Raw genomic sequence first — 15,045 nt, forward strand, 5'->3', positions numbered from 1 at the left:
AGAAACGACCATTCCGCTTCTGCTTGTAACATGGAAGTTTTATCAAAAAGCATCGTTCAAAATACATCGCAACAATGATTTATACTGTATCCCTGTAGAAATTTAAGCCATTTATTTTGTTAACTTGGTCTCGCACGATAAAGTTTGCAGGGGTCGCATTAAAGGGATCACGAGGCATGAATAGTTTGTAATCTTAATGTTTGTATTGATGTCCTATCCTACTACTTAGCATACTGGTATTTCGAATTACCGTCCAGGAATGTCGAGTAGAATAAAATATTTTTATAACAAAGGATTAATTTGTTTCTCTATGTTTGAATTATGTTTTCGAAAGTCCCCAGTACATGTTGGCCGAGCTTGTAAACGTAGTGAATTATGAATCTCGTTGGAGTCGGCTCGACCAATATGTACTGGAGGCATGGGAGGAGCGTAACTATGTTACCTACTGAATAAAAATATTTTTGATCTTTTTGCATGATATTTGGTAAAACGAAGATAAAGGAATGGATAAAGGTAAGTAAGTGAAGTTACACCTATCGTCTATCAAAAGAGGTAGACGCAAAAATAAAACAACGCGTTACGCCTGTTTCGTGCACACAGTTCACTTGATAATAATAAAACGACCTCCTTGGTTCAGTGGTTGAGCGTTGGGCTTACGATCCGGATGTCCCGGGTTCGATTCCCGGTGGGGACACAAAAATTACTTTGTGGTCCCTAGTTTGGTTAGGACATTACAGGCTGATCACCTGATTGCCCGAAAGTAAGATGATCCGTGCTTCGGAAGGCACGTTAAGCCGTTGGTCCCTGTTACTACTTACTGATGTAAGTAAGTAGTCGTCACATAAACGGCGGCGGCTTAATAGTAACCCTGACACCAGGGTTAATGAGGTTCGTAGTCGACCTCACAACCCACACGATAGTAGAACTTGAAAATACTAATGTCTATAGTTTATTTTTCCAATAATATAACGCTATTCAAAAACAGCTAATTTCCCAAGTTCTCACGGGTAGTATCTTCATTACGAATACCAACAAAAGCTAATCCGTATCCTTGACAAATCAGTAGTGGGCTCCACCCAACCAGTTACTGAGACCTACCGGAACCAAATGGCAGAATGATTGACTGTCTAATGGACTGCCGAGGGATCGGGATTCGATACGGACTAATGTATGATAAACTCTCATTTCGTTTTCCCTATGCAGTTGAACATGAAGTTAATTTCAGTGAGAGAAGGTATTAAAAAGTCAGCGTTTAGAGTATTTGTGTTTAAATGAAATATAATTTATTATAAGATTACAGAACGCGAAAAACTGCAGTAAAGTTCAAATAAAGTCCAATAGTTAGAAAATATACTTAAGATAAAATGCAACCTATTCTTATTTCAACCAATTCACTGTTTTATGCGGTCTATCTTTAAATATTTTACAGTAATATAATAAATAGGAGGTACCAAACATAAAACCAATGATTATGCAACAAAATATTCTCACCGTCGCATGGCGGAAGCGAAACAATTACCGAATCAATTCAACCCTAAAATATGTGCCTATCTCTCTCGGACCCTAATCGAGATATCGAGATATTCATTATACTAGTATGAGAAAAAATCTCCGCCGTATTATGGTTGTCACCGCAAATTGGCGCGGTTCGCAGCGTCGCACGCGCAGCCATTTGATACGCGTGGTAGGGGATGACACCCCTGATAATAAAAAAGAACTTGAAAAGTTTATTAAAATGTTATGGTAATTGAAATAATATAATAACTTATCTTATCATTTAATTTTTTGTTGAACTGGGAATCAGAGCACGGTGAGGCGATTTAGAAAGGCCACATTTAAGCAACTCAACTTAACTTAATAAATGCCAAATAGCAATATTGCTCTTTTAGATGAGTTGCTTCATTATGGCGTTTGTAGACAGAGGTTTTTCTATCCGGCATGTCGTTTAAGTTAAGTACGAAGGAATTATCTATGTTCTCTCCGTCGTGATGAGTTTATTTGCCAAAACAATGTAAAAGACGCCATAAGATTTTAATTATACCCGCACTACATAACTTTGTATTAAAATACAACACACGAACACATCTCGGGCTCGTCATACAAAAAGCCTCCTTTTACACAAATACATTGTAGTTATCGTACACGCGCATCAGTGTATGTCACGTGTGACGCTATACGATTGAAGAATAAAGTAAGACCAAGGGGGGTGAGGTAAAAGCCCAGCTGCTGATGGGGGGTGGAACGTTGCCGTTCTATATATAGTGTTATTCCTTATTTTATGGTCATAAGTAGTAAAATAGGAACTAAAGAATAAAACAGTCTTCTTCTATCGTGTGGTTTGTGAGGTACCAACCGAACCGCCAAAGGCCCCTGACATGACTCATGTAACAACTAAGTACTTACTTACATCAGTAAGTAGTAACTGGGACCAACGGCTTAACGTGCCTTCCGAAGCACGGATAATCTTACTTTTTGGACAATCTTGTGATCAGCCTGTAATTTCCTAACCAAACTAGATCACAAAGTGATTTTTCTGATATGTCCCCACCGGGATTCGAACCTGGGACCTCCGGATCGTGAGCCAAACGCTCAACCACTGGACCACGGAGGCCATTAGAACGGGTAATGTCAAATAAAACAGTTAAAAAGGGTAACGTCATGTCGTTGTGATCTAAATACATCAAAAGGATTACCTACCTACAAATAAATACGAATGGTCGTAAATGGTGGAAAGATTGGAGTGGCAAAATCGGGTCCTATTAAGTAATGACTCGCAATCTGATGGGGTTCGCACTGAAGTACTTCGAGTGGTTGGTCTCAAAGTATCGAGAGCTGTTCATTAACAGCTTACATGTCGCAGCACGTGGCTGTCATTAGAATACTATAGAAAAATATTTGAAGAGTCATAAAAAAAAAAAACAAGAGCATACTGACTAATTTAAGGTAGGCTATTGAACTACTTTGTCAAATGAGATTCTTTTACGAAACGTCAAATAGATTTTTTTTCATGGAATTTGTATGGAAATACTGGCCAGTATTTCATGTGACGTCATCAGTAAAAGTGTACTTATTGTTACTGCATTCTTAATTAAATTTCGAAAATATGTCATAGAGAGATAGATTTTTGATCATGATATACTGGATTCTATTTCTAGATTAGAATTTTACAATTTATCTTTGACCGTATCAAATAAGACACCATATTGCTGATCAAGCTAAATGGAAAATGTCTCACTTTTGTAAAGAAAGTATTTTTTGGTAACAATATATTTTTTTCGTAAATGAATAGGTATTTATTATGCACTAGAAACGATATCAGGAGTACTCCCCAAATTGCCCTCCGGTTTAGTGACTGTGACAATGATAACTACTATTTGACCGAGCTACCAAGCGTAATGACTATCGCTTTGATGGTACAAAGGTAACTTTTAATTGTCTCATTGCAATGGCTCTCTGATCCTCAGCCTTTGAGTTCACGCTTGGAATACTGCGCTCGACTCTTTGGGGAGTGCCGATTGTTAAATATTCTCAACTATTTTCCAAGCAATTTTAAATAAAAAGCCGTTTTGTGGGTGAAATACGATACTCGTATTTAAGAGTCACATAATTTTTCGCCTACTTATAATTGAAATTTAAAAGTAAGCTTAGTTTTAATTGAATTAATTCGATTGCAGATTGCTTGGAAATACTTATTTAAAAAAAAAATACGAAAATGTTTCCACGGTGACCGCTTACCTAATCTGAAGATTTGACAGGTCCGCTTTTTTACAGAAGCGATTGCTTGACTGACCCTCCAGGCCGCGAAAGGAAAACTAGTCCAGGTAGGTTAGGTACCATACTTCCGAAATACATTTCTCGGTAATGTGGGTTTCTTCATCGCTGAGCACGTGATAATCATTTATGATCCAAACATGAATTCGAAAACAAATTCGAAAATCATTGGTTTAGGAACCTGCAATCTAAAATTGAGAGGAAGCGTTCTACCAACTGGGCTACCACGGATACAAAAATACATACTTGCCGTAAGTAATTAGACGAAAATATAATTTATTTCCGGTTTGCGTTGATGTCTTTTGTTAACACAGGTGTGAAGCCTTCGGTGAATTATAATATTTGCACAAAATTATTTTATTATTGTCATTTTTGTAAATATACATACTAACTTTACTGTGAAGTAGGCGTATTTTTTAAGTGCAAATAAGTGGTTAACGTGTGCTGGTAGGTACCAACTTACTAATAACCTAAAAATGCTTAATCACTAGATTAAGCATTTTTAATAATAGGTACATACAATGTCATGCCATAACTACACAATTTTTATGCATCGTATTTATACGAAATGCTCTCCAATGGTGATAGACAGTTATATATCGACTAGGGAATATTAATCTAGCAATATGTTAGTTGATAGCAGTGCTGTGCTGTCTTGAGCAAACAAAAGCACATTATCAATCTATTACGGTAATTAGTATAATAAACTGTTCTAGTTATCCAAGTAAGACCCTAAGCACATAGGGAGTGGTAGGGATGTGACGTCATTAATCAGGTTAGCGCGATGACGTCATCGGCGCGAGATAACCGAAAGCGGAGAGCGCCCTCCTACGCGTATTTACATGAAAATAATACCTACTCCCCTCAACGAATAAATTAGAGATAAAAGTAGGTTTACTGTGCACGAGATCCGCAGCATGAATAAAGTATTATGTGTTAGGGTATCTACCATCTACTAGGTATAATGAAGATACGATATTATGTATTTACAGTTAAGAACAATTTGACTTGATGTATTCAAGCTACTTCTTGTCTAAAGTATTTACTGTTAATTTATTTTCCAATTTGTAAATGAAAATATGACAATTATATTTCGATATCGATATTAATGATATGATGCCGATGTCGGTGAAAAGCAAGTAGCTATTATTTTCAGCCAATGTTTGTTTAGTCCTGTCGACAAGCCCCATACAAAAAATATGACCTTTAGCTATGAATACATACCTACTTACAAATATCATTAAGTAAATTCTTATTTCTGAAATACAGAAATACAGTTATACTAGTTTAGGAGCCAGGGCCTTATTTATAATTGTTACTTGTTTGTTGTACTGAATAAACTTTCTTTCTTTCATTTTAATATTGGCATTTCTTGTGCTTCTCCGGCGATGCACATTGAAAATATTAAAATACATTATAACATAATAGCATACTCTACACAGAGTATGTTACGTGAACGTGCTTTTATTTCCTTGTGTTGACAGACCACACAACCTTGGTAAACACCACAGTGTTTGTAAAGTATATCACACACTTCCTTCCGCAACATGCCATGTGGACTGACATCCAAGTTTTGCCCTAACACTGTTATGAAATTAGCCCTGTCTGCACGGAACTTGCTCTTCGATATCAGGTAGAAAAGTTCATAATGATACGAGTTAAAAATAACGATGCAAAAAGTTGGGTAACGTTGTGCAATTTCGGAATATATCGAGGTCTATTCAATTACATTTCAGTAAACATTTATATTATAGTTAAATTGTATATATCGTGGTTTTAAGTTTACGCGGTTATAATCATAATTAAAACACATTATAAAGGGTTCTTACCGCGTTTAAAGCGTTTATGGGAGTCTCATATGCCTGCTTTAAACGCGGTAAGAACCCGTTATTATGTGTTTTAATTATGTATATTTCGTCACTGGAAAGAAAGATTAAGAGAAAACCCTTTTAAAGTTTTCTTATATCATTATAACTTTTACCTATTTATCCAATTTAGATGATGTCAACGGAAGATTTCACTGTTTTTCATAGTTTCTGTCTAACAATAGCATGGACTGCTAATTTAGGATATTATGGCGCTTACGCAATTTTGCCTTTCCAGTGACGATACGTTACCATGTAAGTATTATATTAACAATAATATAAAGACACAAAGTGTATTTTTAGATTGTGTGTTAAGGGAGTTAAAAGGCCACATATAAGCAATTCATATAAAAAGGAAATATTGCATTTTGGCATTTGCGCATATAAAAGTAAGTGTGCGATGCAAACAAATTTCAGATAGCAATAATTGTTTTTTTAGATGAATTACTTCGATGTGGTCATTTTAACCCCCTAGATGGAATCCTAGGTACTAACCTGTACATTTCGTGGCCCGCAATGTATCCGAGAGGGTTGGTGTCGTGTAGCCCTTGCTGAGACCTCCTGATAACTTGTCTGACCCTAAGAAAGCAAATACAGGTTAATACTTATAAAAAAATACAGTAAGTAATCTAATAATTTGTAGTGCAGATAATCCCTTATTGAAAATATGCCATCCATCATTTGAAATTAGAAATCACTCTCCACAATATGTTTACTGCTATTTATATGCACAATATAAATGAGTCGGGGCACTTTTCGGATGGTCATAGTCAACTCATAAATCTTTGGCGAGGGGAAGAGTATTATCATTACTGGTGTTTCTGTCGCACAATTAACTTTATATTGTCTGCATCACGGTTCCCATGAAATGGAACCATAACAAACGCAGTTTGCGAGCGTGCGCGCGCGCATCGGACGCGCGCCACCTAATGTCAGTGCTTGAAAACTAAAAATGATGTCACCCTGCGTAATGCGCGCTATTATTGACTCTGATTTATACTTTGTGCGCGCGAGTGGGTATTGATTGTACAATAATTGTTTGTTTGCGTTATGCAGTGATGGGGATGGTCCTGTGAGAATTTTCAAGTGAGCGGATTAGTTTATTGGTTTAGTGGTGTAAAGTGGTTTAAGCTTGATGTTTTATTTATGAATTGTTTGATTTAATTGTATCTGTATTGAAAAAATAAAGAAATTAAATACAAATTCTTTCGGTTGGATTGTACTTATTTGAAAAAAATGTAGTTGTTAAATATCAACCAGTACAGAAATAGATACAAAGCTACACATGTTTCTACTACGTTTGTTGTGCGTCCTGTCGAACATGATGGATCATCTGTAAGAGCGATAGGTTGATCCCTCATCATCATACGGTTTATCATTATCCACCTTAGGACTTTGTATCAAAAGTGGCTGTAAATAGTTTCTTGATTATTTGTCCACCCCTTCAGGGAATACGGGCGTGAGTTTATGTATGTATGTGTATGTTGTTGTAAGTTCAGGTAACTACTAACTACGAGTACACGCCGATGAATTGACGACGCGCCTCGTTTTCTAATATATTGAAAGCGTCTACTAACAGCTGTTATCATATCAGGCGTGATCCGCAGATATTGATTCCGTCAGACTGCGGGGCGCCGGATCATGACTCATGACTAGGGTGTTTACGTCTAACACTCACGATGCCCAGGAATTTTTACCTTTCCCTTCCCGACCATTTCTTTGCCTTGCCGTTATCAAACTGTAGGTAAAACTCTTTATTTCTTTATAGCTTGATATATTGCTGATAAATAAATTTCCCTTTTAGTCGCGCGTAAATATATAAATTCTTCTAAGCTTGACGAGCTTCACTGATGATATTGTACTGTACTTAGTTTGATCTCGCGATTTATTCTTTTTTACTTACTTATTTGAATTGTTTTTTCAATATTTAAAAATATAGACAAATATAATCGATCGAACTGCCAATGTTGAGTATCTAGGAGGTTCATGAAGACGTCCACAAATACGAGTAAGTCCAAATCACTGCAGGCCAAATCTAGAAAGAGAGCTGTAAACCTTCTGCCCAGCAGCCAAGCGCATTATCGATTGACCTGATCAATCTTTTAAATGCAAAGTTTCAGTATGAAATCATCCAGTACCATTTACGGGTTTGTAAACTAATATTATGTCACGTTATAGTGCAGTTGTTGAAGGAACCGGCTTGCGGAACAAAGCACTTTCCGCCGCTCACCTGGCTGAAGTTCGGAACGACGTGTTTCCCGAGCCGCGCGAGCACTCGGCGGCGGCGGCGGTGACTCGGCCCGCGTCCGTCTACTCTAATGAATATAAATTGTGGAACAACAAACCAAGCCCCAGCCCTTTCGTTTATGCAATAAACGTTAAAAAATCAATAACACGCGTATCAGCCCAGTTGTTGTATGATTTATTGATATATATTTTATCACGATACCATCTAAAGTATGGCATCATAATTGATGACAATTGCACCGTACACCGTATAGATATTTAAGTGTGATAGCCGTGGAAAACGCTGGTAGCCGGCGCTAGGGGGCGTTTCACAATCATTTTCGTGTTAACAACTCTTTAGTTAAGCCCCCCGAGCTTATAAATTTTAATATGTTGCTCTTAATGACTGTAAGATTAGGGCTACCTACGCCCGGGGAGCGCGAGGATTTTTGCACTTATTTGAATATTATGCAAATGGACTCGTGTTCGGCTGTTACTGCTGTTTGTTCTAATATTCTTATTACTTGTTGAAATGTTAATTGGCGTTACCCCAAAATCGTATTCCATTAAAAAGATTCGTGAAAGTTTTTTACTTTTTTCAAATGGTAAATCATATTTTACAATGCAAAGTACGGTATGATTTGAATGTAGGTACTCGTAAAACTTTCTCGACTGCGAACCACTTTATTAAGGAAAAATAGCTTTTAAGTTCAATTCAAAATTCAAACTGCTTTTATTTCGTTTAACCTCCAAAGCGGAAAGACTCTATCTTCCCTGTTGGAAGCACCTCTGCCAAGAAAACAATGAAAATCATTCTTCGCTGAATTTACATTTTTTTCATAAATTGTGAATGTTTTTGTAACGGCAAAAAGGTTATTGTCTTTCTGAGAGGGCCGTCGCCGTCGTGCTCTGTAATAATTCTTTTGTAAATAGCCTGAGAACATACATTAAAATGTAGGTAAAAGATGTTTGATAACATTTTATTAAATAGGTACTTTAATATAAACCAATATTGAATTTAAAATATATATTACATTGATGCCTCATTTTTTGTTTTACACATCTTTCAAAAGTCGCCATCTTTTTAAACCAATTCTAAAAGAGTTTAATAGTACAATAATTATTTTCCAGAGCTGTTTCCAAATTCGTATTTATGTGCATCAACTGCACCTCGCTGAATTTTTTTAGTGCAAAGTTTTCTCTCACAATCAAGAGCTCGTTAAATCCCGGGAACTGTGCTTACCCCCGGCTAAGTTTCGAAATAATGAACTTCGCCGAGATAATAAAATTTTATTTTCACAACTAGTATTTATTAAGGCTGTGTACCGATGCGATGATCTCGAGGGCGGGGTGTGGGCGGGTGCGTTGCTATGACAACCATGGGGTAAAATCCCGCACGCCCCCGCGTCGCTCCCTTCACTCAGATTGTTATCTGTGTAGAAGATGTTCGCTCCCCACCTTGCTTCTATCTCTTTATACCTACGCAACATCAACCGTTTAATCTGAAAGGGTTTCAACGTAGCAGGTCTCTTAGTGCTAAAATAGAACTTCGAGCTGCGGCCTAAGAGCACATTTTGCGCACTCTCCATTGCACGTGAGCTAGGTAATCGATACTATTCTTTATGAATGTCGCCCGTTATATATCATGATATACAGCATCTATCTCCTCCAAGTCTACAATAGATGTTTAAAATATGGGCACAGCAGAGAACTACGTAAACTTACTCGTAAAACTGTCAATGATAACTTCAAGTATTTTATAAAATGATAGGGTAAAAATAATTTAGTCCTCAAATGAATACACTTTATAGAATAAGATGAATAACAATTTATCACTTACCAACTCCTTTATTTTTATCTATAGATCCAAGCATGGAGTCATCTGTCCGTGCGGTTCTTCCGAAGCCTATGGTGCTGGTGGCGTCTTGGCCAAGTTGTCCTCCGTAGAAATCTCCAAATGCCGTCGCAGTACCGAGGAGGCCTGACCTGTCCTGGAGGGCTGCTTTGGCTTTCTCTACACTTTGTTTGAGTTGCTCGAAGGTCGACTGGTGGAGGCGATAAGGAGGCCATTCTGTAGTCGGCCAGGGTTCCTCCTTGAGTGCGCTGCGTTTAAGTTCCAACGCCCCAGCGTAGGAGCAGCTGCTTTCGTACATTGCAGCTTTGACACCGGCGCGCACGGCGGTCGCACACTTTAGTCCGCGGAAGTCAACCCTGGGGACAAAGTGTCGCTTTATTTATTACTTTTTCCAGCTTGGAATAGCAGCTTACGATATCCTACCACAAAAAGCTGGCTTTGCAATTTATGTAGTATGTTCTAAATTACGCACCTACGCATAATAACATATGTACATGTACTGTACGGTTTTTCATGGAACCAAAATGATCACAATACGTATGGGATAGTTGACTGTTTTCCTTTTACTTTCCATCAATCAACACACGATAATCCGAAATCCTTTTTTCGTTATAGTCAGTAGTGGCGGAATTGTCCGTCCCGTTTCAGCAAAATGATATTTGTATTTGTACAGTAGCTGATTGAAGCTTTAGGCACTGTGACGTCCCGAGATTCTCATGCCATTTCTTTCTAACTCCCTGATTTCGGATGGCTGTAACTATTCCATTTTTCGACGAATTTCGATTTTGTTTTCACATTCGCCTATTAAATTTATTTCATTAATGAAAAACGTGAAACTTTGATACTTGTCAACTATGATAAAAAGTAGAACGTTATTTAAGTTTTATGATGTTTTCCGAAATGCATTAGTTTAGTATTAGTAACACGATTTCAATGAACTGTCTCTAAGAAGATTGGAATACGATTTACTGTATGAGCTATTATATTCATATTACAATTGCAATTTAATGAATGCACATAATCTACAACGCGTATTGTTATGGCTAAAGTTAAATAATGGTGTAATTAATGTGTAGTGACCATGATAGTGACAAACTAACAACTCTTCTTCTATATTTAATATATTCAGCACGCACATTATGGAATACCGTAGGATGTGATTAACGATATGTTCGGGATAATCAACAGCATTTGTCTTTTACAGGATACAGTTCGGGGAGTGTGTGCAGGTACTTCATGATTTGAACCCAACCACGTCATTCCATCTAAGATCAACCGTCGGCAGACATTAACCCGTACATTGTGGTCATCCCTTGTGGTTTCGTATATTCGTTTCTTATAAGAACGGCTGCGGAATACAATGACCTGTCGCAGTCTGTTTCCCTCTCACTACAATCTTGGAACCTTCAAAAGTAGAGTGAGTAGCTATTTACTAGGTAAACCTGTATCTAGTACCACATGTGCTTACCTTCAGGTGAGATTGTGGTTAAATGCAAGCCCAAAAATAACTTAATATCCTAAGCAATCAACACGACATACTAACTGTTTCAATTGTCTATAGTTTTTGATTTTTTTTTTCAAATAATAAAGGGTCGAGTTTGACCACAATTTCACCTGATGGTAAATGACGATTTGGTCTAGGGTATCCACGCTTACCTAGCAAATGCCTATTCACTATATTAATCTACGTGATACTAAAAATAAATCTCCATTCTCCTGTTTTGCCTCTAAGTTTATTGTATTAAATATTTAAGTGAGAACTTCACCTCATGTCGGATATTCTTCTGCCCTTTGCTCGCTTTGTGTCTTTCTTCACCTTCTCCGTGGTTAAGATTGTCTTGTGGTATCACATTGCAGTGATACCACTCGCCGTAAACAAACTTATTTAAAACTATTAAACTGACAAAAATTAACACTGTTCAACACACCGCACCGCAAATAAAATTAATGTTTTCACTTTTTACACAGGAACTACATGCTCAATGATTAGATTATGAGCTTCCGTGTCGCGCCCGCTTCAGAACGTATAGTATATTTTATTAGTAGAAAGTCACAATATATTATAAACTATTGTTTCAAGTCCAGGAAGTGACTAGTGCTTGCTTTTGTCGGCCAAAAAACGATACGATGGTCTTTTTACAGTGGCCTTTCGACAACTGTAGGCGAAGCGCTTGCGCCGTGCGCTATACCGTTCAATTGATTGCATCCGGGCTAAGGGAAATGTGTCGTATAACTCGTATAACCAATTTATATACTGCTCGATTTGACCACGGACATGAACCGTCTCTTCAAACAGATGTGTTTATAATATAATAGATTGTGTTTGTTTATGTAGAGAGATACCTGCGTCTAATAAACGACGTTAATAGATAACTTTTAATAAGTACTAAATGTTTAATGTAATAGTCTTGTCGTTATTAATCTAGCATGAATAGCTTATAATAATTTATATAATATTATTTTTTGTATAAGTAGACGGCAAGTAAAATGCCGTTTAATTATAGTTTCTTTAGAAGGTAGGACTAATAATTTATGTTCTTAATATTTGTTATTTAGTTTTATTTAGGGCAGACCGGCATGTTTTTAAAAAGGTAAGTAAATTAATAAATATTGTAATAAATAAGTTTGCAATATTCTATTTTCGATCTTGTCTAAGTTTCCCCGAGCTACAGAGCTGTGTGTTATATAAAATATACCCGGATGTATCACGTATGCCCAGATTCCATAGATTTTGTGCCTTCCTGATATTTTGTGGTGCGATGTGTTTGTCGATGTGGGCGAATGTCGCACCGGCGCGCGGCGCGCGCGCTGCTTTGCCGCCGGAAGTCTGAGCATTACCTTATTATATGCGGCTAAAAGTGTCATCCGCTGTCGGTCTCGCTGCTCAGTCCACGGCCTCACTTCTGGCCTTCACCTTAGTCTTGACATAGAGACTAATACTAACTACATCGAATAGATTATAACTGACATGGCCAATAGCCCGTACTCGCGTCGTGACGTTGTTACTATTATATATGAATATATAAAACTGCATTGGATGCAGAACTAACCAGACATACCATAGAGGTCATTTCATACGAAAGTAACATTCCTTATGTCGATTTGAAACACAATATTTGTATAGAATTGATTGTACATTTTGACATAAGTGGAGATTCATGGAGACTTGCTAACCATTGGTAAAATATTTTTTATTATTTCTTTACTATCGCATAATATAAATACCTACTTTGTTTACCTTAGCTTTCATTATCGTCACGTTTCCGAAAGTAATTGAGGGAACGCCGGCAAATACAGAAACATCTCGGACCAGACATTGTAGGCACTATATATATATACGTTAAGGGATAATATACTATACTAACGTATAGTTTAGAAGCCAGTAGTACCTAGTGAAGTGTCGTCCCCGAGAATGTTCCCAAAATGGGGATGTTCCCGTTCTAAAAACTCTTTTATAATAGTAAGGACACAGGCTGCTTTTCTTTTTAAATTTATTCTTTCCTGTACTTTGGTATTATCTGCCTAAAAGTTAGATAATAAAGCTCTGTTTAAGTTTTGCGCCTTTTTACTGCCAGGAACGTTCCCAAAATGGGAAAATTCCCCGGAACGACACATCACTGGTAGTAACTTATCACGAAGCAAATCGACCGCAAAATCGAGCTCGGACTTTGGCCGGGGGGTTCCGAACATTCTATCTCCGAAACACTTTTATATATCTACCTATCGAACCGGCTGTAGAAACGTATTGTTTGATATTTCTGCACAAAATAGATTTAGTGTTAATCAATATACAACACATTCGCGCGCGTTGTACCTAACGAGAGTTGTGAAGCTACAAATTATATTTTACAAGATTGTGACCTTTCATAGGTCATATGGGTCTCGAATCCATCAAGCTTTTTTTTGACGTGACTTATTGTAGATATTAACTACTTGGCCGGACAAATGGGGAGCGCTGAAGGCTCTCACCCGGTACAACATTTAAGACAACAGGCCTGAGGGTGCCCAGTTGGGCGCGAACCTCATGTCAGGGCGTCGTTTGAGAGGAAAAATATTTGAAAGAATTAATCGACCCTAGTGGGTTAATAGCGATAAACGCTGATTGAGGGAAATCGTCGACCACGCCGGCGGGGTCGGTATCGGGGTCCTGAAGTGTTTCGAGTAGGGAGCTGATTGGCTTCCTCTAGAGTAATCGGTTCGTCGGGATCGTATATTACGTCCTTCGGATGCCGATACTTGTCAGTACCGTCCCTAAGCGGGACGTATTCGGAAGCCGCAACTACCAGAGGATTTGGGTGGTGCGGAGTAGAATCGAAAAAACGTTTTGAAGCTTCCCAATGGCTCAATGGTTCATGGCGAACCATTGGGTTCGCTGACGAATCCATCAAGCAAAAACTTTAAACACAAGGAGTAAAAGTTCATTTTCTTTGAAAACCCAATTTCTCTTGTTTCTTTTCGTGCCTGTGTCACGCCATTCATTGTTTCAAATTACAGAACATGTTATAATATGCCAGTAAACAGCGAATAATGTGGTTTTGGCTTGGCGTGGTGTGAACCATGCCAAGCAAGCCTGTGCTTCAAGCTACATGCGTATACGTTGCCGTGTCTATTTTACTTCATAATCTAGGCCTGCGTTTACATTGCAATGTGACTTACGGTGTTCAGCTAACTTTTTCATATCACATTGTATTAAGTGCTATATTGTATTGCCGGAAACTATTGATATTCCTATTATTAATACCATACAAGGATGATGAAGTGAAAAGCAGCAACTTTAAAGCTTTTCTAAGTACATATTTACTTATCTTTAATCATCAATTTTTTTGTTATAATTTGAAGGTATTCCTTATTTAGTTATTTTCATTATTTAGTTCAAAAACAGATATACAAAAACAGTGTAAAAAAACCGAAAAGGTTTGTATGTACACCTAAGGAATTGTCCTAGCAAATTATATCACGTCACATTCAAGCCAAAAAAATATAAATAATTGTTTAGGATCACGATGTGAATACGTTCCTCTGTTACTACTCGTACTAGTACGGTATTATTACCAGTTATTTTATTTACAATAGACCTGACCTACCTAATGAATTAAAATATGTGTACTTTTTAAATCTACTTAGTAGTAGTCTCAACGGTAGTGAATCGGTTCACGGGTAAATAATATGTACGAGTGTAATTAGCCAATGAGAATAGTCATGTCATGGGAAAGAAAAATCGACTGGTAGTGCGAAGCAGTAGTGCCTAGGGAAACAAAGGGAAATATTATGTACATTCGCCAATACACATGTAGGTACTTACGTGGTAGTTACATGCTACTATTATAT

The 15,045-nt window shown here is 37.4% G+C and overlaps 1 protein-coding gene across 1 annotated transcript in view; it reads right to left on the bottom strand.

Annotated features, from left to right (window-relative positions):
• Window positions 1-11,849, bottom strand: part of LOC126379903 (DNA-binding protein D-ETS-3) — a 58,327-nt gene extending 46,478 nt beyond the window's left edge. Inside the window, exons 1-3 of the mRNA XM_050028898.1 lie at window positions 11,484-11,849; window positions 9,703-10,073; window positions 6,132-6,215 (exon numbers count right to left, since the gene is read on the bottom strand). Of these exons, the coding sequence (XP_049884855.1) occupies window positions 6,132-6,215; window positions 9,703-10,073; window positions 11,484-11,488 (460 nt within the window). The 5' untranslated portion in view covers window positions 11,489-11,849. The remainder of the gene's footprint in view (window positions 1-6,131; window positions 6,216-9,702; window positions 10,074-11,483) is intronic.
• Window positions 11,850-15,045: the final 3,196 nt, after the last annotated feature.

The sequence above is a fragment of the Pectinophora gossypiella genome, chromosome Z, assembly GCF_024362695.1.
Source record: "Pectinophora gossypiella chromosome Z, ilPecGoss1.1, whole genome shotgun sequence".
NCBI classification, from domain to species: domain Eukaryota; kingdom Metazoa; phylum Arthropoda; class Insecta; order Lepidoptera; family Gelechiidae; genus Pectinophora; species Pectinophora gossypiella.